General features: G+C 37.2%; 1 protein-coding gene across 1 annotated transcript in view; it reads left to right on the top strand.

The window, feature by feature from the left end:
- The window catches only part of SHANK2 (SH3 and multiple ankyrin repeat domains 2), a 360,490-nt gene that overhangs the window by 64,522 nt on the left and 269,905 nt on the right, over positions 1 to 26,063 (top strand). The window contains exons 11-12 of the mRNA XM_075048288.1: positions 842 to 919; positions 21,566 to 21,632. Of these exons, the coding sequence (XP_074904389.1) occupies positions 842 to 919; positions 21,566 to 21,632 (145 nt within the window). The remainder of the gene's footprint in view (positions 1 to 841; positions 920 to 21,565; positions 21,633 to 26,063) is intronic.

Here is a 26,063-nt window from a genome sequence, read left to right as displayed (position 1 = left end):
AGTCTAGTATTCTGAGAACCACACCAGAACTGCAGAGGATTTCTCGCATATTATGGTCAGTTATATTTTACAGCAGCATGGAGTAGAGACTTAAGCAATACGCTGTATCAGCCCAAAAGAATTGTTTTTAAGGGATTTTGTTTGCAGATTTCCTCAGTCCAGAGGGCCTGAAGCCATACTTTTCTCTTGTTAGAAGGACTGTATTGGGTTTGCACTGTAACTGCTAGTATTTTTTAGGTGAAAAGAGAAGGTAAGACTGGTCAGTGCAGTATGTATAGCCAGACCAAATAATTTCAGGTATATTGAAAAAAACAAAATCATACATTAGAAGTTTAAAATTGAAGATAGGTTAAAAAAAAATAAGTACATGTAAGTGGTAAAACGGCTTTGTTTATTTTTTAGCTGTAGGAGAGGATCTCATTCATCCCAGATACTGTTTACTGTACCATGAACAGTACTGTTTTCCCTACAAAATAGGCAAAAACCATATGAGAGTCAAATTTCATTTTGAACTAGCATATTTTCTGAAAAATCTGATTTGCTAAGTAGGGAATTTCCACAGTACAGTTTCTTAAATATTCAATAAGATGTTTACCTCTCCCATTCCTCTACATTGTTTTACACTTGCATATTGTTTCTACTCTAACACACTGCAAAGCTCCTACAGGCTTGTCATATTTAAAGTACTGTATTAATAACTTAATTTCTCAGATTATTTATTTATTTTGTTTACTTGTTATCAAAGAAAATATACAGCAAACAGCAATGCATTGCATAGCCATAATGTCTATTTAGTAACTAAAGACCCTTATTAACAAACTTACTGTTCTGCCATTTTCAGGAGAGCTGTGCAAGAGTGCTGCTGTTCCGGGGAGCCAACAAGGAGATTAAGAATTACAACAGCCAGTCTCCATTTCAGGTAAAAAAGAAATACATATTCCCTCTGCCCCCAGAAATATTTGCAAGAAAATCTCATGTGAACTTGGTTTTGTGGCGAAGTTAACACTGTACAAGGCTGAAAACAGCTGTAGAGTAAGATAACTATCATTTTAGAAACTGTGGCTTTTATGTAATGCAATAAGTGAAGATGTCCTGGAATAATCAAGAATGAGAGAAAAACAGACTCCCTCTTAGCAGTTCAGGTGACACTGGCAATGAGTTTGAGAATTATATGAGCTGTTGATGACAAAACATGAAATCCTTGGTGTCCTGTGGTCTGATGTGCCTTGCTTTGTGATTATCTCCAGTCCCATGGAAGAGAGATCCAGGGAGTAATTGGGCAGCTAAGCTTTGCTTGGCCATATTGAATTAGCCAGAAAGAAGCTCTTCCTTCCTTGGATGTGAGGCCAAAGAGCTGGGCTAAGTTTCAGGGGTGGGGTTGATTTAGTGCACTCTCAGTGGTAAAAGTTGAAGCTGCCATTTGTATCGCCAAAAGAAAATGAAGTCTTTCTTTGGATTAGTCAAAACTGATTAGATGTTTTTTCACCATTTTCTTATATTAAAGTACTTTCAGAAAGCTTAATTAAAAATCCAAATGGAAGGAAATTGTTTGTCCAAAGGGTTGTCAGGTATGGCTGACAACCTTAAGCCCTTCTTTCTGAAGCAGTTGTAATTAGCCTGGATTTCAGAGAAACATTCATAATGCAAACTGACATGTGAGAAATAGGGATGAAAGCTGTAATGTTTTAAGAAAAAGGAACAGAAAGAATTTTTGTCAAGTTACAGAAAATAGTGCTTCTGGAAGAATGATGTCACAGTACCATTAAAAGGAACTGTCCTGTTGTTAGGGGGCTATTTCCCAAACCCAAGTAGTCTTTCAACCAAAAGAAATCCTAATTTACCTTTGCTTGTTGTATCTTTCCCATCACATTCTCAGCCCACGTTGGATAATGCTGTCATAGAATTCAAGGAAGACTGCATTTTCTCTCACGCTTTGACAAGTGAAATAGTTGGAATATTAGGTATGTCCATGTGGATCTCTGAGTTGGCTCCTCAAAGGTTATGTGTAGATAACACCTCTGAGTTTCAGGCTTTTAAAAAAGCCTCAGCCAAATATTTCTATGTCAGTTTATTTATCTCCATATTTTGAAGTTTTCTGGACATAAGTTGTGTATCTCAAGAGCTTAAAAGTCCTGCTAGCAAATCCCAGCCAGCTAATTGTTTACTTTTGGGACCATTTTCCCAAAATTGGGCAAACAGTGCATTAATAATTTAATTTTAGGCACCATTTTCAGACCACTAATAGTTTGCCACCTAAATATATGCTAAGCACAAATTCACTAAGTACTAGATAATACTTATCACTGCACCTCAGAATTATGGAGTGATTAAAAAATGGAATAAGAGAAAACGCTAATTATTGGAGGGATGCGTTTCAGTGTCATCTCTTTAACTTGGAGAGATTAGATTATTTTATTACTTTATGTCTTTGAGATTAACTTTTCCTTTTGTTTTAGCATTTTTTGTGGGGAGGGTAAATGGCAAGTAGAATTATTACTGTCTTCCTCTTTGTGCTGACTGCTGCAACATTCTTGTTCTTCCTCTTAGAACAGAAAAATATGGGGGAAAAGGGCAGAAAAGAAAATATTTGTAAAAGCTAGTGCTGATCGTTGTAGGACTTAAAGAAATGAAGGATGACTAGCCAGAACTAAATAAAATCAAGTGAGCACAGGAGACAGAAGAAATAATTTTAAGAGAAGAGTATAGCTATGGAAGTGCGCTTACGGACTAGTGAACTATCTCCTGTCCCTATGGAATAAATTCCTATATGTTATCATTTATTATATGCTACACTTCTGATGCTTGGGCTTTTGACTGGTCACTCTTCCCCTAGCACAGACAGAAGGACTAACAATTAGGTTGGCTTTGTTTTATCCTTTCTAGATCCACATACTTAAAAAATGAAATTACTTTCCATCTTTTTATTCTATGGTGACTTTTTGGTGTAGGGAATGTAGGAAAAGTTCTAGTTTTTCTAAATGGACTGAGTAGAGAAAACCCTGATGCCAGCACTGCAATAAAGCAGCATTAGAATTAATTCTTTGCCATCTGTCTGTTGCTGACCTAGTCGATCAAACACCACAAGTGGAGCTGTTACAAAATTATGCAGAATCCCCTTGAGTTAATAGGATTTTGCATACTAAAAATGTTTACTCATGTAATCAGTAGCAAGGAACATCGAAGCATCTCATATGTACATAATGAGAATGGTTGTAGCTGCAGCATCTATTCCTTTGAGTAACCTCCATTACATTCTTTTCTCAGATATCTAAAAGGATGATTCTTTTGAATTGCTGCTTAGAAAATTGATGATATGAAAACTGTGCTATTCTGTAAATTAAAAGTATCTAGACATGGAGAAATTGGTGTGTTGCTTTCAAGGCCTGCCAAAGCTTTATTTATTTTGAGGAAAATGAGCAGCAGAGTTTGTATCTAGCATTAGTGCTCAATGAATGTAGTGTAATTTTACCACCAAAAAAACCCCAAGATGTGCAAGTGTTCACTTCTTACTAAATCACAGTGCTTATTAAAACAAGCATGGGTTTACCAGATCATATGGAAGGAAAACTAATCTGGGCTGAACTCTGTGCCACTTAATTCAGGTATCCTACACTGTGTACACAACTTTGCCTGGGATCTGGCGGTCCTTTTTGCCTTTTCGGTGTCTAGCAGAGTTAGTGTTGGAATGGCATTGCCAGGTGTTGAGGCCATGAAAAAGCTTGTCTGTATTTCCCAATTAAGCACCTAAGCTTTTATTAGCTATGTTTGATGGAACGTGTTTCATCCTAACTGATTACTGGGGTCCATTAAGTTAGTAATCAGAGTTGAGTACAGTTGATGTCACCCATAGCTGAAAGTCTGTCTATGACTGTCAACTGTAATAGATTGTGCTGATAGGCTGTACTCTGCAGTAACAGAATATGGGTCAGCAGAAATTTCTCTGTATGTTTTTTGTGGGGTTTCCCCCCTGCTAGTAAGTATTAACACTTGTATGGATGTGGGGTAAATCTCTTCCCTCTGTCCTCCCCACGTATGTTCCAAGTAGATTAGGGCAATTCCTGCATCACCATCCTCGGTCTAAGTGTGAGAATTTTTTGTGTACTGTGCATTTCTGTTAAAGGCTGACTAGCAATTAGAGGTAAGATGAAATCCGTGCCGCATCATTTTACTATATTGCCAGTTCTCTTTATTAATCACTTATGCCTCCTGTCTTGGCCGGGTAATCTAAATACCTTACATGCTAATTATTCTGTGCTAACAGATGGAAAAAAACCATCGGCATTACAGAGCTGCAAGTGCTAACTAATAAGACACTGCTATATACATTGTGCTTGACCATTTTTCTTTTGAAGTAACTAAAATTGGAGCAGGTCTGTGCTTTCATTCATAGCGCTGAACTTGAACATGCCCTCAACCATGCCTGCTGTAAGTACTGCTGATGCCTCCACAACCATTCATACCTTATGCTGAAACATGATGTTTGCCACCAACATGTACATCAACTTACAGCTCTCATAAACTGGCTTATGAAATGCTGAACTGTAACTTCAGTTCCAGCTATAGGTTAGCTTTAAAATTTCCAGTTGTTTTAAGGTTTATTTGCTGTTACAGTTTCAATTTTAGCACTAAAACCTTCCAAAATATCCTTTCAGAAAAGCCATGATATCCTATCAATGTCCATAGCTACTTAGTTTTTGACACATTTTATGTGCTCCTACATTAATGTAAAATAATTTTTTACCTATCTGGCAAATACTAGTAGAGTAATTTGGAAATCTCAGAGTTTTGCAGTCTTTACAAGCTGTAGAAACTCTGTTGTGTAAGTTAAAATGAACATGCACCATGTTTATCATGTGTTTCCTTTTTCTTCTAGTGAGCAGAAGCTCTATATGAATAAATCATGTGTTTTCATATGGGCTATAAAGCACTTTCAAGCTTAGAGCTAATAGAGCTAATAATTAGTCAGTGTGTTTGAAGCATATGTGTTCAAATATACAGAAGAACTATTCTGCGGTGGCATTTAGTGACACCTTTTAATGGCAGAGTTGTGCCTGAGAATGATTTCTCTCTCAGATGTACATTGTTATTGACTATTGCTGTCCCAAATCAGCATGGGTTATTAATGTGCTTATGTTACGTAGATGTCAGGAGCAGCAATCTTCCAGGTCCACTGCAGGTAGAATTGTTCCTTTCAATGTGTTGGCTGTATGTCTATTTTCAATTGCTCATATTTTTGCCAGATTTGAATCATTTAAAATAAAATTTTCCATGCCTGCTATCTCAGGCGGCATTGTTTAGAAAAACAAAATGATTCAGCTATTTCAGAGTATGGGTGAGAGTAAACATGTGTTGTTTTGCTCATACTGAAAAACTCTGTTGACCCACCTCTCCTTGTCCCATCTCCCCTGTTGTGTTACGCTGTTTTGTTTTGTTTTGTTTTCTTTAATTGCCCTGCATGCTGTTGGTGACCTCCATGTTAATAATGTGGCAGCGTAAACCAGTTTGCAGTCTGACTCAAATACAGGGGCTCCAAAACCAGACTGCGTATTTGGAAGCTAAGCTGGCTGGGGGGAATATAGACAGGCGCAATCAGGCACGGGTAAGTTATCGTTGAGCTTGGAGGTGGGTGAGAAAGTACAAGACTGGCTGAGACTTGGGCTGGGAGCCTGAGCCCGAAAGAGTAGAGTGAATGGAGCAAGAACAAGATTGCTAAGGGTCTTGGGGAGATTTTTAATCATCAAGGGCAGAAGAGAAAGAAAATCAGATTAGAAGGGAAATTGGGACTGACTGTATAAAAAGGGAGTCTTGCTGGGAGGAAGCCTCGGACTGCGGAGACTGAACTGGGAGGTCAGGGAGGATGGGGCTGTCACAAGGTGGATGTGCATGCGATGCTCCCAGCCCTGCTAGTGGTCTGTAAAAAATCAATCTTGTTTATTATCCAGCATGTCACTAGAATGGCTTCCCCAAACTCAATTTTGATTTAGATTATTATAATTTTTAATTTCCATCTTTTTGATGAAGTTTACAGGCAAAGGACAAGAACTTATTCTCAGGTATTTTTTATCTCTGACCTATTTTTGAAAGGGTGAAACTCTGAGAAAGCTAATTTTAAAACTGAAAATCCCTGTCCGGTACCTCAAAAAGGCATCTTTACAAATATAAAATACTGTTTTCTCTCTTGATGTTAAAATAAGTAACTGTTGTGTTAGTGGAGCATATGAATTACACAAGGACTTTGTTTTTGCCAAGTATTTATTTTCATCCTAATTCCTTTCCTGAAGCACCTCTGTGAAGAATGCATCATTGAATAATGTGTATTATTGGCAAAAAATATAGCGCTCTTCTCATGCTGCATTCTGCCTTTAGTCAGACTTCCAGCATTTCCCAGCTTTTGTTCTGATTTGAGTCAAATAATGGGATTTATTCATACTTGCTTTGGTTTTATTTTTTTTATGTTAGGTCACTGATTTTGTTGATCAGTTACACTGTGTTTTGCAGTACAGAAATAATAGGTGAAGGACAATCTGTCATGGAAGAATGTACACTCTAAGTTTGCACTATGTTGTTGTTTGTCATATTTAGATATTGATAGGAAAAGACTTAAGGGTTTAATAGTGTAAAAACCTCAAAAGTACTAGAATAATAAATTCCGCAGAATGGCTTAAGACTCAGACATAAAGGTATTAGTAAGAGTTGCATTTAACATTTTTAAATCTACACAGGTGACCCTACCAGAACAAACTATGGATTTTTCCTTTAAAAATAAGAGAGTGTGTGAGTATGTATGTATGTAGGCACACTGAACATAGTTTCTTAAAAAGACATAATTAAAATAAGGAAAAGAGAAAAAAAAGGGAGAGGTCTCATGGTGATACATTCAGATGCAAACAATGATTAGTTATGATATGTTTTCTCATCACTTACCTTGAAGTGCTATTTATACAGAAGAACACATGTTCTTATTTGAGAAAAAGGCTTTTTGGGAATTTTACACAATGCCTTGGGCATATTTATGCCTTTGTGGTGTTGATATGGTATCTGTTAGGGTATTAGGGGAAATGTTGGCAAATGAAAATATTCCTGAGAATAGTAAGGATACAAGATACTGTTCCAAGTAACACCTCCAACAGGGAAGTGCTTGATGGCAAGTTAGAGGTGACCTCAAGTGTCAGCAGATTTCCCGCTATTGTAAATTTTGAAGTATTGACAAACTGTTAGGCAGATGCTTCTCCTTTCTGGCACATGAAATACAATTACCAAAGGTCAGTATTTGGTTCATTATACAGCTGGTGACAAGAAGATAACAAAGCAGAATGTAATACTCTTGCTGAAAACATGAGACAGGAAAGACTCTTCTGTCTTAACTACGTCTGAAGGTGTTGCAGCTACTTTTGAAAAGTCGGGCCTCAGCCTGAGGGGCTTTCACTAATACTCTTGCTTGGCTTGATAAGGGCTGGATATAGTCAGAGACATAGGAACAGAAAAACACATATGGATACAGAATGGGGTTAAAATCCATTCACCTTGACCCAGTGATGGTTTGCGTAGTGCTGGCTGATCACTCCTAACCTTTGTCTTAACCCCTGTCATTTTTCAGAAAAGCAGGCAAGTGGAAGTAATACAGTAAAACATAAAGAAATTAAATGATATGATTATCTTTTATTGAGAAAGGCAAAATATTGCCACACTTGGAGATGCTAAAAATACTTACTGCAGAATGTGTGTCTCTTAAAAAAAAGCTGTTGTTGCTGCACAGTTGTTACATGACTGTAAACTTACGGAGGAGTGTCCATGAGACCATCTTTTGTGTTGTGCTCCGTGTAGATGATCTGAGACCCTTTTTTCTTCCCCTTTGTGCTTTCTCTCCCAGCTTAGACAGGGGTGTCCAGCTGAAATGCCTCAGGTGTTCTCACATGCAGCAGGATTTCCCTGGGAAAAACAGAGTGTCTCTGAGGTACCTAGGAGCCAATCTGTTTGTTTTTCCACCAAATGGATAAACTTCCAAAAGCTCAGAAGCAACTGAAATTAGGTTATAAAAGGGAACAAATTAAGCAAACTAAATTGTAAGGGTCACTACCAATTCTTGCCTCAAAGTAAGAAAGGCTCGTGTGCAATTCAGACACGATTAGTTGTCGTGGGTGAAATTGCAAGAGGCAATGGAGATTTGTATAATCTTAATTTAATTACAGGATTTTGATAGCAAGATTGAATATTGCTCCTGTGATTTTATTTATACTGTATCCTAGAAGAGAAGGCAGCAAGGGTAAGTTCTTAAATAGCCTGATAATAACTGAGCAGTCACACATAGCATGTCTTATCCTCATAAAAAGGTCAGCTGTGACAACTGTGCATATTTTTTTCTGTAACTATAAAGAGCATGGTAAATCTTGTCATTGGAAATACTTTATTTCATTGTTGTGTCTATCAGAAGAAATTTTTGTATTTTTATTGGTTTAGAGCAAATTTGGGGTGAGTAAATGTTGTGTCTCTTAAGACATAAAAAACCACCATTAGTCCTAAGACGGGAGCTATGTGGGCAAGATTAATAGAAGACGCCCATTTATTTGTATTGCATTGTTGCCAGGGCTTTACATGTATTGAAATGGAAATGATAGGCACTGTATAAACATAGAGAGAGTGACAGATATCCAGTATATTTTTTCTCAGTGTTCTTGCAGAAAAGTATATTGTATCAGACTCTGCTCCAGATTTAACTGTGGGAGAGATGAGAGATGTTGTTCTTTTATGAATTCTTGATTCCTGTACCTGTATGTGTGGTATAAGAAGGTTAAACCTTATGAGAAATTTGTTTCACAAACCATAGATAAGCATGCTTGTGGTAATCTGCTACGTTTAAATTTTCCTTCTTATTGAACCGTGTTATTTTGATTAATACTGTTCAGTTTCTCTATAAAATGTAATACCTTATTATATTTTGTATGACACTATTGTGTGTATGTAACAGCTTTAGTGGCAGTGATTGAATTAGTCAATACGAATGAACCAGAAATATCAGGAAAACTGAAATCCACCTTTTGTGCCGAGACTGCTTCTGCCGTGATGACCAAGATGCCCAACAGTGTCTTGCTGTTCTCCTGTGTTCCTCTGTCTGCTTGTAGCCAAACGGATTGTGACAACTTCAGACAAAATTTTTTTACAGTGAGTGTGGTGAAACACTGGCACAGGTTGCCCAGAGAGGTGGTGGATGCCCCATCCCTGGAGACATTCCAGGTCAGGTCGGACGGGGCTCTGAGCAGCCTGATCTAGTAGAAGATGTCCCTGCTCGTTGCAGGGGGGTTGCACTAGATGACCTCTAAAGGTCCCTTCCAACCCAAACCATTCTATGATTCTATGAACTTACACTTGCATTTCTGGGCAACAATGATATTTGCATTTTGTGTCCATGAAGTGCTGATTAATGATCATAGTTATGATGGGCGGGTGATGTGGTGGCATGATCTCTTGCTTTTGCACAACTATACAGGCTATTTAGTGTTAATTTCTGGCAATATCCGAGTGAGTTCTTGTTGCTTATAAAAATGGAGGATCTATGCCTCTAGGACAGACTTAGCATCTTCTTGCCTTGCCATTTGGAGAGAACATTCGTGACAAGCAGTTGGCATATGCTGCCATCCCGTGTCCGTCTTCATCAGAGTATGTTACTGGCATTGACTTTTACTAGACTGCTGCTTCCAAAGGTTTTATTACAGTTAACCCACAGAGTTTGGAATGAATCCACCAAATGTATTAGGTAAAATAACCATAGTTTTTTATTAACCCAATGCATTTTATCCTAAAGGCTTTCAAAAAGCATTTTCAGCCATTTGGTTTAGCAGTTTAAGCAACACTGTATTATTAAGTGTTTGCAGACTTGAATCCCATAAACTGTTTTTACTGTGAAATAGTGGGCAGCATCTACTGCCTGCTGTGAGTAGGAAGACATTTTTCTGAAAGTGTTTGGGGAAGAGGCTGCTAATATAGCAGGTTTTGGCTTTTCCATGAGGTAGGACTGCTTTCAGAGGTGAAAGCTTTTACCCTACAGCAGCACAGACCTATCCACACCTGAGCTGAATTTTCTGTATAACCTGACATTGACTGTAATTTCAAGGAAAGCAAAATCTGGCAAATAACGCACTTTCTCAATCTTTTTCTAAAAGACTTCAGCTGAAGAAGATGGCATTTCATGGTTTTTTGATTTAGCATATTATTGGGGGGGAGGAAGAAAATTAAGTCAATTTTATTACTGGCTGTGTCTTATCTGATTCATCTGATGCTGCAACCTGGCTTTATCTGCTTTTAGTAAATACTCCTTTGAAATTGCTGCTCACCCATGTAGCAGTAATAAGGATTATGTAATAACTGGCTTTTGATGGCTCTTTCCAGCTTGAGCTGGATTTTCCCGTGGAATGAGTCTGTAGTTGTAAATGTGTGTGTATCGCACTGTTTGCTTTTTCTTTTCCGTATTAATTATTAAAGCACAAGCGTAGAAGAATGCATCTTACTTGAGAATGACTTGCTAGGTGGCCTTTTAGCAGAGAAGCAGAGAGAAGATGTAATTTTTTTCCTCTACTTTTAAAATAGATATAAACATTAAATTTCCCAATACATGCAGTGACCGTGGAGGAGGCTTAATACAATCTGTACAAAGTAGGGTACCCTAGGAATCTTAGTTATTTCTCATCTAGAGAAAAAGGAAGAAATAAAAGAGGGGTGTGAAGCAGCGAAGTTGTGCCTGGGATGAATCTGCCTGCATGTTCCTTTTTTGCTTTCTGACATGTTTTGTGGTAACTTTAATTGACTTGCTGGTGTATTCAGTTCAACACTTTCTGGCAAGCTGGTTCTTGCATAACAACGGATCCTTTTGTCATAGGAGTTAAGTTTGCATTTCAAAGCCGCGAGAGTGAGATGATTTAGAAGTGATTTGCTTGCATGTTGTGAGGAAAGGACTTACATTTTTTATCTTGGTGTCCATGCAGGCTTAGTTTAATCTGAAGGCATTCAGTCATGGCTTATTCATGAATAAGAGTAGTTAAGTTTTAAGAACACAGTTGTGTGTGTTCATGAAAGGGAAGTGTAAAATAAAATACAGGTTCTAGTTTTTAAACCACTGTAAGGTTACTGGAAAATGAGCGAATCTGCCTAAAGGCTTTTTAGGTGTCGGTCCAGTATAGACACCTGCTAAGACAGCACTGTAGGACATAAAGAGACGAAAAGAAGGTCATTCAGTGTGATAGCCTTCTCTTAATTTTGACTTCAATTCACTAAGCTAGTCAGCTCTGGCACTGTTTCATGGCTACTGAGTGTACTTCAGAAGACCCATAGGGGCTGTAAAATCTCTTGCAAGCAAAACCAGCATTTTAGCAATGAAAGTGTGCCAGCACTGTTATGCTTGCAGTGTACTTTTTTGATATCCAGCTAAATACATATTGTGTATTTGGATGCACATTGTTGCATGTTTGCTTATTTTTAAAGTATTAATTGCTCAAAATATTTAGGATAAAATCCTAGTTGCTTTGAAGTGGATAAAATTCTGTTTGATTTCACTGGAGTGGAAGTGTGTTCCTCACACTTAAGATGATTTCAAAGCCGGGCCACCAAACCTTTTTGTATAATCTACTCTTCTAAATAGAATTATTTTTAGTTAACGTTTCCTGACGTCCCAGCTAAGACATTGACCTTGTCCCACCCATTGTAAGGTACTTTCCACGAGGCTTAGGCTCCAAGGGTGTGAAAAATGCTTCGATCTTAGTGCTGCGTGCAGCAATACTTGAAGTTTAAAGACCTAGTCTTCGATTACTCTTGAAAAATAGCCAGGGTACTAGCGTGAGGTGGTCCTCACCAGGGAAGCCGTTCAGATTGCTTGGAACGCTTACGTACGGGGCTGCACCCAGCCCAGCGGAGCTGCCTACTTGCTGCACTCTGGAAAGCACGAAGACTCTGACCTTAATACTACGGTGAAGTGATCGTGGCAAGCCTTTGTTTAAACAGTGCTAAAATGATCAAGGGAATGATGAAGAGCCTCAAAGAAATATTGGCCCTTTCCCATAATTTATATTTTCAGATGCTAAAACTAGTTGTTGAGCAAATGTAAGGTATCTATTTTAAGATACTGCATGTCAATATCTGACTACAGATGGCTCCATGAATCATAGTTGGAAGAAGGAAAATGTTAGACACTAAGATATTGTTGCTAAGAGATTTTTGTACACAGTATGCTAACATGTGCTGGCAAATTTGGGAACAGTAGCAGCAGCATGCTCTTGGAGAAAAAAAAAAATCAGTGGTGAAGGAACTGTCTTCAAAGGACTATTTAAAGGATAGTAACATTATTGTGCTTTGTTGTATCAAGAACTGATGAAGATGAAATTGTCTTTCAAGCAGATAACATACAGAAAACATCCAAAAGGTAAAGCTAATCCTGCTGCCTGATGAAATAGAAAGTGGAGACTAGAAAGAAAAAGAAAAAAAAAATACTTTGGGGTTTAAATTAAGCAAGTTTCAAGAAGATTAAAGGTGATGGTTGCTGATATTTTGCCATTTACTGGATGTCAGATACATTAATATACACAGTTAGTTACTTTCCAAATGCATAATATTAAGCTTATATTACATTATATAATTAAAATTGTTAAGAATTATTTTCCGTCCAGGAAAGAAGCATGTATGAAAATGCTGAGTATGACTTTTTACTCATATTCTTTCATAACATTACTATAGAGTAATTTAGAAAAATTGCCAGCATTTCATTTTTTCTGGTAGAGATGTGGGTTATTTCTGCACTTAATAGAAATCTTTACTGACTTTTATTTAAAGAAAAATATTTAAATTTTACTGCTTTTCTTTATTCTATGTATATCTTATTCGTCTTATTTCAGTGAGTTTTACTGAAACTTAAAAATGTTATATCTGAAATAGAGCTTCAAATTGATAAAATTAATTATATCAATCTTATTTTATCAAATAAAACTTTTCAGTTCTGATAGATTTTCAACAAAAACATTATTATCTTATTTTAGGTACAAAATTTTACACAACTATAAACTTTCCAAAATAGTAATTTGCTTCTGACATATTTCTGATTAGATGTATTACATCCCAACTTCAAAACTGATTACTTTTTAATAAAGTTTTGAAGTGTAAATGTAAATGTGTGTCTCCATAATGTAAACGTATGTGTCTTCTTGAGGTCGTGTGTCGTGTCATCCATATTATATGTATTCAGGAGCACTGTTAGAAAAAGAGAATGAATTAGTGATATTGAGAGTATATTAATCAAGCATTTGGTTTTATTTTATAATGACATGAATTAAGAAGCTTCTGCTAGTTTTATTTTAAAATGTTGCAGCCTCAAAGTCAAAAATCAACTGTAATCAATACAACTACAAAATGTGGGATGATACTTTGCCCTTTGATTTTGGAAAGTAAAATACAGAATTAATGATTATTCAGCATTTCTATTTTAGATTATATAGTTATTGTAAGTGTATAGAATTTTCCAACTGGCTCAGAAAAAAACCAATTTTGTTGTATTTATTGAATTCTTAATGCCTTCTCTAATTGAAAATACCTAAAGTCTATGTTGTGATTTGAGCTCAGAGCAATGCTTGCCAAATTGTCACATTTTGCTAACGTATTGCAAAAGAATGTATTTCCAAAGGAAACCAAGTTCTAGATATGTTCGTGTATCTATTGAATCAATAAACATACCTTCATGTACAAGTTCTCTGAAATTGCTTAAGAAACCAATAGTGTTTGATCACTACATTTTTCTCCCACACCTATGGAAAAGAAATTTGGAATGCAGATTGCTTCTTGCTTTTCCAAACCGAACTCCATCTGTACTACTGAAGAGAGTTTTAAAATCTACGTGCTACTCATGTATGAGAGCAACTAATGCATATCAATTTAAGATTTTTTTCGAGTCTGTAAAGTGTGCTGCATGATTTTGTGTCACTATTTATTAGGGATGGAACCTCATAGTGCGATGTGCTGCACGGGCATGCACAGGCATACATGAGAGTAGGGTCTCTGCACTTAACCTAAATTTAACTTTCTAATGTCCTTGTGGATGACTACTGTGTACTTGATGGTATACTGTGACAAACTTCAAAGTGGCTTTAGACTCCAAAAAGCCTTGACCTCTTTGTTTTATTAGGGAGAGCTTTTCTTTTGAGAGGACACAATAGCAATCTGTTGAAGTTGAACTACGTTGCCTTTTCATTGCTCCACAGTAAGCACCATTAGATTTTCATATCCAATTAAAGAGGTGCCTGTCTCCAAAGGTTGTGATTATATTGGAACAGTTTAGAGATTGCCTTGCTGTTGGATTATCACCTCTTGATATTGCAGCTATTGGGTGAATTGTTGATATGATTTTTGTCTGGAAATTTATGCTTATTAAAAATGATAAATTTTCTTATATTTTTAATATTAAGGAAAAACATCCTAATTATGACACATGGAAGACCTTTTCTGGTGGTGTTTTCATTAAGGAAGTGATCCCAACCCTTCCTTCTAAATTCACTGGTGTTAATTTCTCATGAGTCTCTGCTGATTGTGAATCCTATTGCATAATGGCTGTGACTGCTTGAATGGTGTTTCTTCATTGTTAACATAATGTAATCCTCAGTGGTACAATAAATAATTTATGATTTTTTAAGTCTGTGATTTAAGTGGAAGGCAATTTCTGGAGAGTCCTAGGGTTACAGTCTCATTCGCAGGGTTGTGTCACCTCTTCCTTCCAGTTCCGCCTGAAGATGGGAACATGCAGGGTAGATGTACCTCAGAGTATCCTGTATGTCCACCTACATTTCTGCTGCTTGGCTGAGACTCAGCAAAGTCAAGACTGAAGTCGCATTTTGTCCTGGGATAGAGCTATCTCCCTTAATGTGTAGTGCCATACCTGAACTCATTGGAATTTCAAGCTTTCTTGCAAGACCATTATTTAGTGAGCACTGCTGGGGAGCAGAGACAACGGAAGGGTGAAATGTCAGCCCTGAAGGAAAAAAATAATGAAACGTACTTTCAGCAGGAAAGTGAAATTCTCTGGAAGAGAAGAGAAGGGGGAGAAAAAGTAGGTGGGGCGCACTGACTGTTTTGTCATGAACTGCTTATTGTGAATTGCAGCTACAACTGTGCAGCCCAAACAGCTTCCTCTGCTCTCCATTTAGGCAGAGCATTTTAAAGCTTTATGTCTCACCTGGTCTAAAATTTCAGCATGTGCAGAAGAAGGTGCAGCAGCCTTGATTGAGAGTGTAACATAAATGAACTGAGAGATGCTCTCCTCACTCCCATGCAGAAAGTTTGTCAAAGTTCTGTGGCTGGATTTAAGAGGAGGCAACTTCAGTTTCTGTCTTTTTTGTACCGTTTCCTATTGGGTGGAGCAGTTTGTTCCGAAGAGCGATAATGTAATTTAGTTTTGGTGCTTGCCTTTCAGGGACTAACCTATAAAGATCTAAAATTGTATTTGCTAACAGGCTACAAAGATCTTGCTCTAATTTAATATAACCTCTACCTGTGATATATTTCAAGAGCGGAAAAAATCAATTGTGAAAGGTTAGTGACAGGTAAAGTGTGTATATAATTTCCAATTTCCCCAAAGGAACAAACTACTGCATTAATCACAATTAAAAAAAAATGTAAATGCTTGAATTTAAGTAATTGATGTATTGAGAACTGCAGTTATGGGGCTGAAGAGAGATGGTGGTGAGTGAGTGCCGCTACTTATATCTGGTCCAGAGTCTGAAAACATTATGAAACTCTGTTGCACTGAAACCTGTAACTGGACATCTGTCAGGTTTCACTGTATAAACAAAGTGGTCATTATTTAAACTCGGTTTCTTTAGGGAACAAGATTCAGGAAAGCTGAACTAACCAGATATGTCAAATGTTTTATTTCTGAATTGACTTCTGAAAGCCAACTTAAAACCTGCCTATATTCAGAGGGAACATTTTTGACTGTAAATATCAGAAAACCAGAGGGTGAGAATATTGCTGTGCCAGGAGAAAGAAATACCCTTCTAAAGGGGCCTCACCAGTTATGCGTGCATCATTCCTTGTCCAGTGCCCTACGCTGGACTAGCAATCATGGGGTGCCCCCGTCTCCTGCCTGCTCCCCCCCCCAGTCTCTGCATCACAGCTACTTCATTCATTCAAGTTTCTACTTCACTGGGCTGTCACTTAGTTACCATCCATAGCAACTAGCCAAGTGTCAATTAAACTCCTTCTCTTCTTCACTAAATCGGTGGCAGAGCATCTGGCATTGCCTGGCATGGCAAATAGTAAGGCACTGTAACCAGTTGCATCATTTGAAAGAAACATCTGTCTGTGAGACAGTAAGTGCGACGATGGGGTGACTGTAACAAGCTTTGCTTCTACGAAGGCCGAGAAAATATCCATATAAACACGCAGCTTCTGGTCACGCTCTGCATTATGTACCCCGACAGTGACAACCAGCGCTCCTCTCTGCTCCGCTGCCGTGCCCAGCGAGTCGTTAAGCCATGGCTTGGTGCTTCGCAGCCCTCTGAGTGTGTCTCAGCTGTGACCTGTTTCAGTGACTCCATTAACTTTTTGTTACGATGACATTATGAAGACAGAGTATCATGGAAATAGGAGGTGATACTGCCAGTCTAGCTGTATGGGTTTACCCTACTTTCTTTTTACTTTGTATGAGTTAACTCCTACTAAGATACATCTTCCGGCGTAGCTTTACTTTCTGCTCACTTCCCTGTTGTAAGCATGTGTACTTATTCAGGCCAGTCATTTATGTTATCAAATGCAATTTGAAAATAGTCAGTTGCCCATGTTAACATCCTTAGTGGGGTCAGGTAAAGTTGTAGGGGAGGGAGCTGATAAACGATGCACTTTCATTACTATCATTCTTATAAAATTGCCTCTAATGATGATTTAAACCCCCCCAAGAGGGTTTCTGTTCTTTGTATTGTACAGTTGAATATATGGCAGAGATCCCAACCAAATGTCACCGCAGCAGATAAAGATCCTGGTTTGGGTCTGAAAGCGCTGTACTCAAACTACTTAGTCATGCTTTTCAGCTGGACTTGGATTGACACGATGCTGTGATGCCGCAGGTGCAGTCTTTCTGATTCTAGAGCTCATACAAAGTAAATATGCCCTTTAAAAATAGGGCAAAAAAATATGCAGGTTTTAGTGGAAATTGTAGATGAGTGTTTTATTTTTTTTTTTTTAGAAGATGCATAAACAGGTTTTGTCAGGTTTGCAGAATAACGTGACTAAGGACATGCAGATTTTTGATGTAAGATAAGTGTCTTGTCTGTGGCAAAAGGACAAAATGAAAGGACGTTTGCTGCAGGAATGAAAGAACCTGAATTATAGTAAAACTGCTGTATATGCAGTTTTTAAAAAGCTGCAGTTTTTGAAGCTTCAGCATAACAGAGTCTGTAGATAGCCACTAGTTATAAAGTGCTGCCTCCAGCCTTTCATGGTAATATTTCATGTCTGTAGACATGCATGTGATGCATTTTGATGACTGGAATCCAGTTCCTACTGGAACTGGAGAAAAACTTTCAGTGTAGTTTTGCTGGCTGTGCTAGTTTTTCACTGCCAAGAAGAGATGTCTTGTTTGGGGTTTTTTTTTTGATCACAAAACCTTCTTTCCTGCCATAAGCTCTCAATTAGAAATCTAGCACTTGACTACAGAACATCCTGAAAAGCAAAATATGGCTATTTAAAAACATGTAAATGATGAAGTGTGTAGAGAATCGAACTCGTGTTTTCTGTGAAGATACTACATTAGTATTTTTTGTAAAGTACAAAGAAATTTAGTACAAATACAGAAATTCTGTTAGGTTCTGATTTAGTTTTCATCTTAATCGAGGGGAGACTTTACACCACCTTAATTTGGTTCAAGCCCTGGATCTTGTGGAGACCATTCACTCGTCCTAGTGCATTCATGCTTATGGGTTTATTTGAACACACCATAACTCTGGTTCAAGATACATTTTGATGGAAAAGTGGCTGTGGTTGCTGTGCTTTGCAGTTTGCAACTATAAAAATTGAATGAGTATAATTTTGTATCTTTCCGATTTTTCTCTGATTTCACTTTCTCCCACACTCTTTACCCATCAAACTCAAGTGAAGTACATTGATCATATGCCAAGAAATATTTGTACTTTTTAACTTTGTCTTTCTTTCTTTAGATCTTAACATATAATTCCCTCATTTTTGCTGTTAGAATTTTACATACTGTTTTTAGCGAACTGAAGTAAATTAAATTGAGAGAAATGGTACCTTGAGCTTGCTGAATCTAGTGCTTGATTCAGAAGCAAGTACAGGAACAATTCTCTGTCAAGCTGTCTCTTAGCTATCTGGCAATATCTTTTTTCAAGTAATAAAATGTGTTTATCACTTGAACAGCATGTTTATACTTGAGTTTTAAAATCTACTCTGTATCAAAAATTCTTTGATTTGAGTAACATGGCTGCTGTCTAGCAAGCTGCCTGTCACTGGTGAATTCCCTGTTTGAATTTTACATGCTAATTAGGGGTAATGTTGAAAAGAGGTATTATTGCTTGCTTATAATGTAGAGAAAATGCCTGATCTACACACAAATGTTGCTTTTATTTACCTGAACCAAGCCAGGCTGCAGAATGTGAAGTTAAAGGGATAGCATTTGTACAGCTCTGCTGTTACTTTCATAGTGCCGTTTGCCAGGGAGAATCATGAGTTACACTTTAGAGGCTGTACAGGGGAGGCTGCGTGCCAGATTCTGATTCGTTATCCATGCTGAGAAGCAGTTTCCTTTAGCAGTAGTTCCTGGAATAAAGGTTGTGTTACTAGTGGTTAAAATAGTAATTTTCAGGTGGATAATTTCCTGTGGTGGTGATGAGGTGGCAGCACACCAATCTGCTTCTGTCTCTGACATCCCTGATCTTTGCAGATTTAATGGCATGCAGAAGTCTTAGGTCATATCTGAGAACAAACACTCTTTATGTGTTCAACTGCGGTCTGAAAGCACAGGTGGGGTTAAGTTGAACCAGTGTTATTGATTCTTAGTAATGCATTTTGTTCCCAAGAATCCATCAACATTTGATGTAACACAACTGAGAAGTGCCCAAAGAAAAACATTCCCTTACTGTTAATATTGTAATGAGAAAACAATTACATGATTTTCACTAGTAAGTATGGTGATATTATATGCAATTTAATTATTTAAAGGACAAAAATGATTATACTGCACATGCCATGCTTATGGCTGCCTGCTGAGGATTATTTTAAAACACAAGTATATGCATATTGAGTATAACTGCTAGGTGCTATAGAAACATGGAATAAAATTTCTTCCATGAAATAGATACACTTGAAATTAAAAAAACCCTGTAATTACTGTATTTAGCCTTTACATTGGACAGAAGTTTTTAATGAAACAATTTGCCAAGAAAAAAGATGGAACCTGAAAAGCATTTAAAAAAAAAATTGGGGGAAAACCTGGTTTCAGGGCATAAACATAATAAATGGTATACTCAGTTGTTTCTTCTAAACTTTGCTTGGTAATCTAGAAAAGTTACTCTGATACTGTATTATACTTAAAATGTAGTAATTTCTTTAATGTCTTGCTTGTACTTTCCCAGCCAGTAGACTTTACAACCTAAACTAAATCAGTCCGTCTGTCTTTAGACCATCTATTTCTTGCTTAGGACCAAAAGATAAATTGGAGATTACTTCACTGTGTTTGAAACGAGATGTTTAAATCTGGGTCCTTCCGCAAGGATTTCCAGGGCTGTGTTCAGAAAGGATTCATGCGTAATGGCTCGAAGCGTAAGGACTAACACAACGGGAGTCTCGGGTCTAAAGAAAGGCCTTAAATGAAGTCACCTGGAGGACTGTAGAGGGGAGAAAAGAGCGTGGTAATCTGACTTTCAACAGTCTCATCCAGTTTTATTGAGGAGCATTGCAGTGAGTTCTTTTTTTCAAGACGGTGCACCCATGCCTGTAGCAAATAGTCTTCCTAGTACTGCATTTCAATGAGACTTCTTCCAGTGTTGCCGTAGGATATATAAGTCCACTCTAAGCCCGCCCTTCATGAAATGTGCTAATGGCAGAAGGAGGCATCGTGTCAATAATCGATGCTGAATGAAAAGTGCAGAAGATATGTGTCATTATTTTATTTTGAGGTGAAATGGATGTAATGGTCATGATTCATGATTTAAACCTGCCCCAAGTCTACCTTTTAAAGCAGATTTGGAAACTCTTAAATACATAATAGTCAAGATTTTTTGTCTGTAGCTTGTTGCTTGTGTGTAGAGTCTTCATTTTTGAGGATTTCCATATTAGTTTCTTTTGGTTAATAGTAAATAAAATTGTCCATTCAGTTTCCTGTGGTGCGTGCAAAAGTAGGGTCTTATGCTTGTTACATTAAAAGATATTACTCACATTAACTGTACTTCGTATACCTCCTAAGACCATTTCAGCACTTTAGTCTTCCTTTGCATCATTCTTCCTCCCTGAGATTTGTGGAGTGGTACAAAACCACAGATAATCTTTCTTGGTCATCAGCTCAGAGGTTTCCCCGAGTTATCAATCATTTCTCGTGACTGACAGTAGCCCTATATCCAGAAGAGTCCTTTTAAATAAGGTTTTTAAAATATTTTTTTTTGGCCTGCACCCTGTATATGCAGAAGCTTCTATGAGAAAGGTGAGCCCAGGTTATCTCTTTTACCTACATCAGGAAAGCCACAGTGCCCTTAGGGCAACAGTATCTGTCATAATATAAAAATGCAAGATGGAGCCAGAAAAAGCAATTGCTTGATATTTAGGGTAAAAATAAGAGAAGAAAAAAGGGAGGAGACAGCAAGGACATAACCAAATCCAGTGGAGATGTTTCTCATTTTAAGTGCATTTAGATGAGAGTTCAGAATCAATAGTTACACATCTGCGTTTGACAACCAGGAAATAAATGAAAAAGATAATAATTATTTTAGAACTATATTTATAAAAACACTTTAAATTCTATACATATGCAAAAACTTTACCAGTTTCTCTTTTTTAGTCTTTTTTGGTGTCTTAGTGGTACCTCAATAGTTTTAGTTCTTGGTGCTTCTTCCCTGGTTATCCCACGTACATTGTATTGTAGCTCCTGTTTTCATTGTTCAGGTAAGTAGCAAAGCAGGAGCAATTAAAGGGAAATAATATCTTCAATGTGTCTCTCTGAGCCTGCTCCTGTAGCATTCTCCACACATCCGTGTAGCTCCCAGAGCTTTGGGGATGCTGTGTTTAATGTTCACTGCTGGTTTTGACTGGCACAATGTGAAAAGCCACAGCTCTTCTAGCAGTCTCCCGAGATATCCACAATCACAGCGTCCTTAGTAAATGGGGATCTGGGGGACTGGCAGTGCTGCTTACAAATAGATTGAGATATCATTTCTCAACATTGTTTCAGAAATGTATTGCCTATATTAGCTGCAGAATAGAAGTAATAAATGGAAAGAAAATATATTTGTATGATATTTGTCGGTAATGTAACATGCATATTTTCCTGCTTAATAAGTGATGACAATGCATTAATTGTAACTATTTTACAATCCTTTAGGTGGCTATAATAGCGGGAAATTTTGAGCTTGCTGAATATATCAAGAATCACAGGGAAGCTGATATTGGTAAGCAAAATATTTACAGACACTGAAAATAAGTTATACATGTTTAAACCAGGATTTTGCAAAGATGTTAAATCTGTTTCTGTGTGAGAGATGACTACAGGGTTGAGGACAGTATCATTTCAGGGAGATTTTAAAAGTAACTTTTCCATAAAGAAATGAAGATGGGGAAAAAGCTGGAATGTTTTCAAAATATGCTCTGAAAATGACAATTTGATAACTAAGGCAAAAGAGTGGTAGATGCTTTATAAATCTAAATTAGGCAGTTTGTAACAGATTAAATACACATCCACATACCTGGAAGAGGCAAATTGGCTCTTGCAGGCTGTTTTGGCATCAGCCTAAAGCAGCTCTCAAGTAGGAATAATTGGTCAGAAGAAGAAGATAAAGAAAGATGCTTCTCTGCAATTAAGTGAATGTGTGGCAGAAACTGTCTATCCATATCCATAAAACCATTCCTCTCACTGAGTTTGGTGTGTGGCACTGGATGAAGGCTAGTGACAGGCATTAAGGGCCCTTCACAAAAAAACTTAAAGCTTTTTAAAGATCTTTTTATGTAGAGAGTTTTGCCATTAAAATAAAAACTAGTTTGATAAAAGTGGTTTCTAATACAGTTTAATTAAAATGAATTAAAATGCTTTAATTCAAGTTAATTAAAGTTCCACAGAAACATCTTGAAGTTGAATGAAGAAAGGCAGTCCTTTTGAAGCAGGAGGGTCTGTATAGTCGTCTGCACTGATTTAACTCAGTGTTGCAAATCTATGACTTGATAGTATTTAATTTACGTGGAAAACTAGGCCAGCTTACATGAAACTTAAGACTGTGAAAGAACTGCTCTGGATTAAGGCCTCCTTTCCCTTTCCCATCCTGGTTGCCTATGATCTGCAGGGATATGGTTAAAATTTCTGTGCAGTAATGTGAATTCTCGTAGCACTGTGATACTTTCAACTCTTTGCAGTATGCGTTGAGAAAACAGAGGACATGTTGCATAAATGTTTTGCATAAAAGCCGTAACTTCTGCATAAAAGTTTGTAGTGAGTTTGGAAGGTTTTTACCTGAGATAGTGGGATGGTTCCTTTCCATGTAAAAAGTCTTCATCCTTCTGTATTTATAAAAAATCTGATGTAAAAATCAACTAAAAACGAACCAGTTATTCCTCATAGGGTATCTTATTGTTGTTTATATTTACATATGGCTAAGGGTTTTATAAATTTGTGAAGATGTTGAAATGAAAGGAGATGGTTGTTTAGATTCAAATGTTCTTTTTATTTCCACCATGTTAGTTCCTGATAATTTGGCTTGCGTGTAGAGTCAGTGCAGAACAAGTACTGCACATAGAATACACAGTATTATGTTTTATGTTTCTCTAAATGGATTGTGTTCTCTTAAAAATAGTTGCATACAATAAAAAAAAAAACCTAGTAAAGGAATGACTTGCTAGTATTAATTATGCATACGCTTACAGTATGAGTAACTGTAAAGTAAAAGTAACACTTACACTACACTTAGAAACAGTAGCCTCTGAACTGGTTTGCATGAAACCACAGCGATGTTAATGCCATCATTTTTTGGACTGACCAATTCTGCATTACTTTTCCTTTCCCCTGACCAGTGCAGGTTCCAAGTTCTGTCAATGTGTGGGAGAAATTGGAATATAGTTATGAAGTAGATGGATGAGACTCAGTCCAGGAAACAAGTGATAGCCATGTGGCTGGGGCTTTAGTCAGAACTTATTATTGCTGACTGTAAAAACTTTCTGTAGGTTTTGGTGATTGCTAGAAAAGTGCTTAGAAAATATCTTCTATGGGAAGATTCTCCAGATTTTCCGGATGCCTTCCCTTTTCCACTGAAAAATAGAAATACTGGTGCTTCTACGATTCACTTGCATTTTTTGCAAGATGGTGGTGGATTGCACATAACTACCTAGATTACTAGGTTTGTCTTAAAGTATAAGCATTATGTTATGTTGTTTTCTCCTACCTAATTTAATTTAGCCAGACGTTTATCCCTTAAGATTTATTACTTAAAAAAAAGAAGAAAAAAAAAAGTGAGGTCATCAAAATGTCTGTTTCTGGAATGTCTCCCAGTTTAAAAAAAATAAATAAATCAAAGGACAATATCTTAAGCAGAAAACCTTAGAGCTAGTATGAAGATGAATGTGCAGAATAATGTCAGCATTTAAACTTCAACAAGTTGGCTTTTAGTTATCTTAGGTGTCTGGTTACCCGCTATATTCATGTAGTTTTGGATGTATTCCAACATATATCATTTGAGTAATGTACCTTCTTAGAGCCCAGAGGCAACAGAGTGGGAGGGAATAGCAAAGAGCTTGAGAAGTATCCTCATGAAGATAAGAAGGACAGATCATACTATGAAGTCTCTTGAGAAACATTTCATCTTTCCTCTCTCAGGAAGTGTATTTTTGGTTAGATACTGAATATTGATATTGAAGCAGTTCATTAAACCTTGTTATTATTTTAGGCTCATTTAATAATTAATAAGTTACAACTGTGGGAAATTCTTTGGAATACGCGCAGCTTCAGGTGGTTCTCTTTTCTATGGACGTTTAAGCTGGTAGATGATGAGCTGTTCAATCATTAATAGTAAGCTTGTCAATGATATTCATGATTATTCACAATAGCATTCATTGGAAGGAGAGGTTGGTGATGCATTGGGAAAAGCTCCACGTTGCGCTTGATTCACTGGAAAAAAACCCTCTACATAGCTCTTGGAAGATTTCTGACCTGATCTTTTAACATTTAGTGATCTTCATACCCAGTGTCTTCAGCTATAGATAATTTTAAAATGCAAGCGTAGTATACAGCTAAGTAATGTAAGTGACAATAATATTTTTTTCAAAAAGAATCTACCTACTTTCCTGGGTACATCATCTTAAGAATGGGAAATTTTGAATTGGTGGTAGTGACTGGGGGCTGGACCTAACTTAGCAGTTTGAAGAGCAGGTTTTATCTGGTGATAGAAACAAGTTTTTACATTTCTCAAACTGAAGTATCTGAAATATGAAAAAATAATATTTGCTTGAAATCTCTAATCTTACATAGTGAGGAACTACACTATCCATGTCCATCTGTTTTGATATGTGCCAATTAACATTATTCTTAGATAATTTTGTTGTCCCAAACTATTGCAGTAGGAAGTCACTTGTACTTTCAATGCAGAAGGTATTATGTGGGTGTCTTCCAGTTTGTCAGCAGTCACAAAGCTGTTTCAAGTAATGTTGCCAAAACTGCAATTACAAGGATCTAACAGCAGTAATGTAATGCTTATGATTCATGGTCCTGTGCCATGCATTGCGGTGAATGAGCTGCTTTGTTCAGTGGCAGAGATCATAGCTCAGCCTTTCTGCAGAAGGAGGGTATTACTACCTGTGGAGTAAAGGATGAGACTGCAGCGTGCCGACAGCAAAAGCACTATATCTCAATGCACTGGTCCACAGGAACTCCACATAAATAAATATATATGCTTAAGTGTTGGCTATGTCACTTATTATCTATGCCACCTTTGCCTGCCAATTATATTTCATTGGCATTTAGAGTAGAATACCATTTTAAGCCGTACGCGAAGTCTGGGATTGTTTAGTTAAGAAGAGGCTGATTTGCATGTCTTAAAGGGAGTCTGTCTTTTTTTTCTTGTGGTTTTTGTTTTCCCCTTGGCCTGGATCTGTGCCAGACTGTAGTGCTAAGACTATCCCTATTGTTGAAGATGGTGGAGAAGGAGCTCAGGTGGAAAATGGGCAGGTTATCCTCTAGCAGTAGAATATTCTAATTTACAGTACAACCACTAAATCTTTGTTCTACAGATCAAATCCCACAGGGACTGTTCTTCCTTTTTCTTTTTATTTAATTATAAAGCACTTACATTAGACAAATGTGTTGAAATGCTGAAAAACTAGATGTATATAAAATAAGCTTCTTTGCAATAATCATAAGACTCCACACTATTTTGTAAAAAGAAGAAAAATGTACAAATGTCTATTTTAGAGGCAAAAAAGGCAAAAATAATGACTCATGGAGTAATGTGACATCTGACTGTAAGAGAGGGGTGTTCTTCTAAGGTTTGTAGTGTCTGGTTATCTCACTCAGATCTTGCCAGATAAAAGTGTCTACTTAGGGTCAATGTGAGCATACATTTTTGGTCAGAGGGATGAAGTCTGTCTGCTTCCCTTTTATAGAAGCAAAATGGATTAAAGTTTGTATCCAAAAGAGAAGATGCAGGTGCCATTGGTAACCTGATTAATCCAAGGAGTCCCTTCCTAGTCATCTGGAAAAAAGAAAGAGGAGATTTTGCCTGTAAAGTTTCTCAGCTACATGAAATTGTGCTGTAGAGGCCACCCAGTTGGCTCAGCTGAGTGTGTTTCAAGACAGATAATGTCATTTAGGGTTTCAACACCAATAGGAGGGGTCAGAGCTGGTG

The sequence above is a fragment of the Buteo buteo genome, chromosome 16, assembly GCF_964188355.1.
Source record: "Buteo buteo chromosome 16, bButBut1.hap1.1, whole genome shotgun sequence".
Lineage (NCBI taxonomy): Eukaryota > Metazoa > Chordata > Aves > Accipitriformes > Accipitridae > Buteo > Buteo buteo.
Note: the sequence above shows the minus strand (reverse complement) of the source record. Positions and strands in the feature narration are given on the sequence as shown.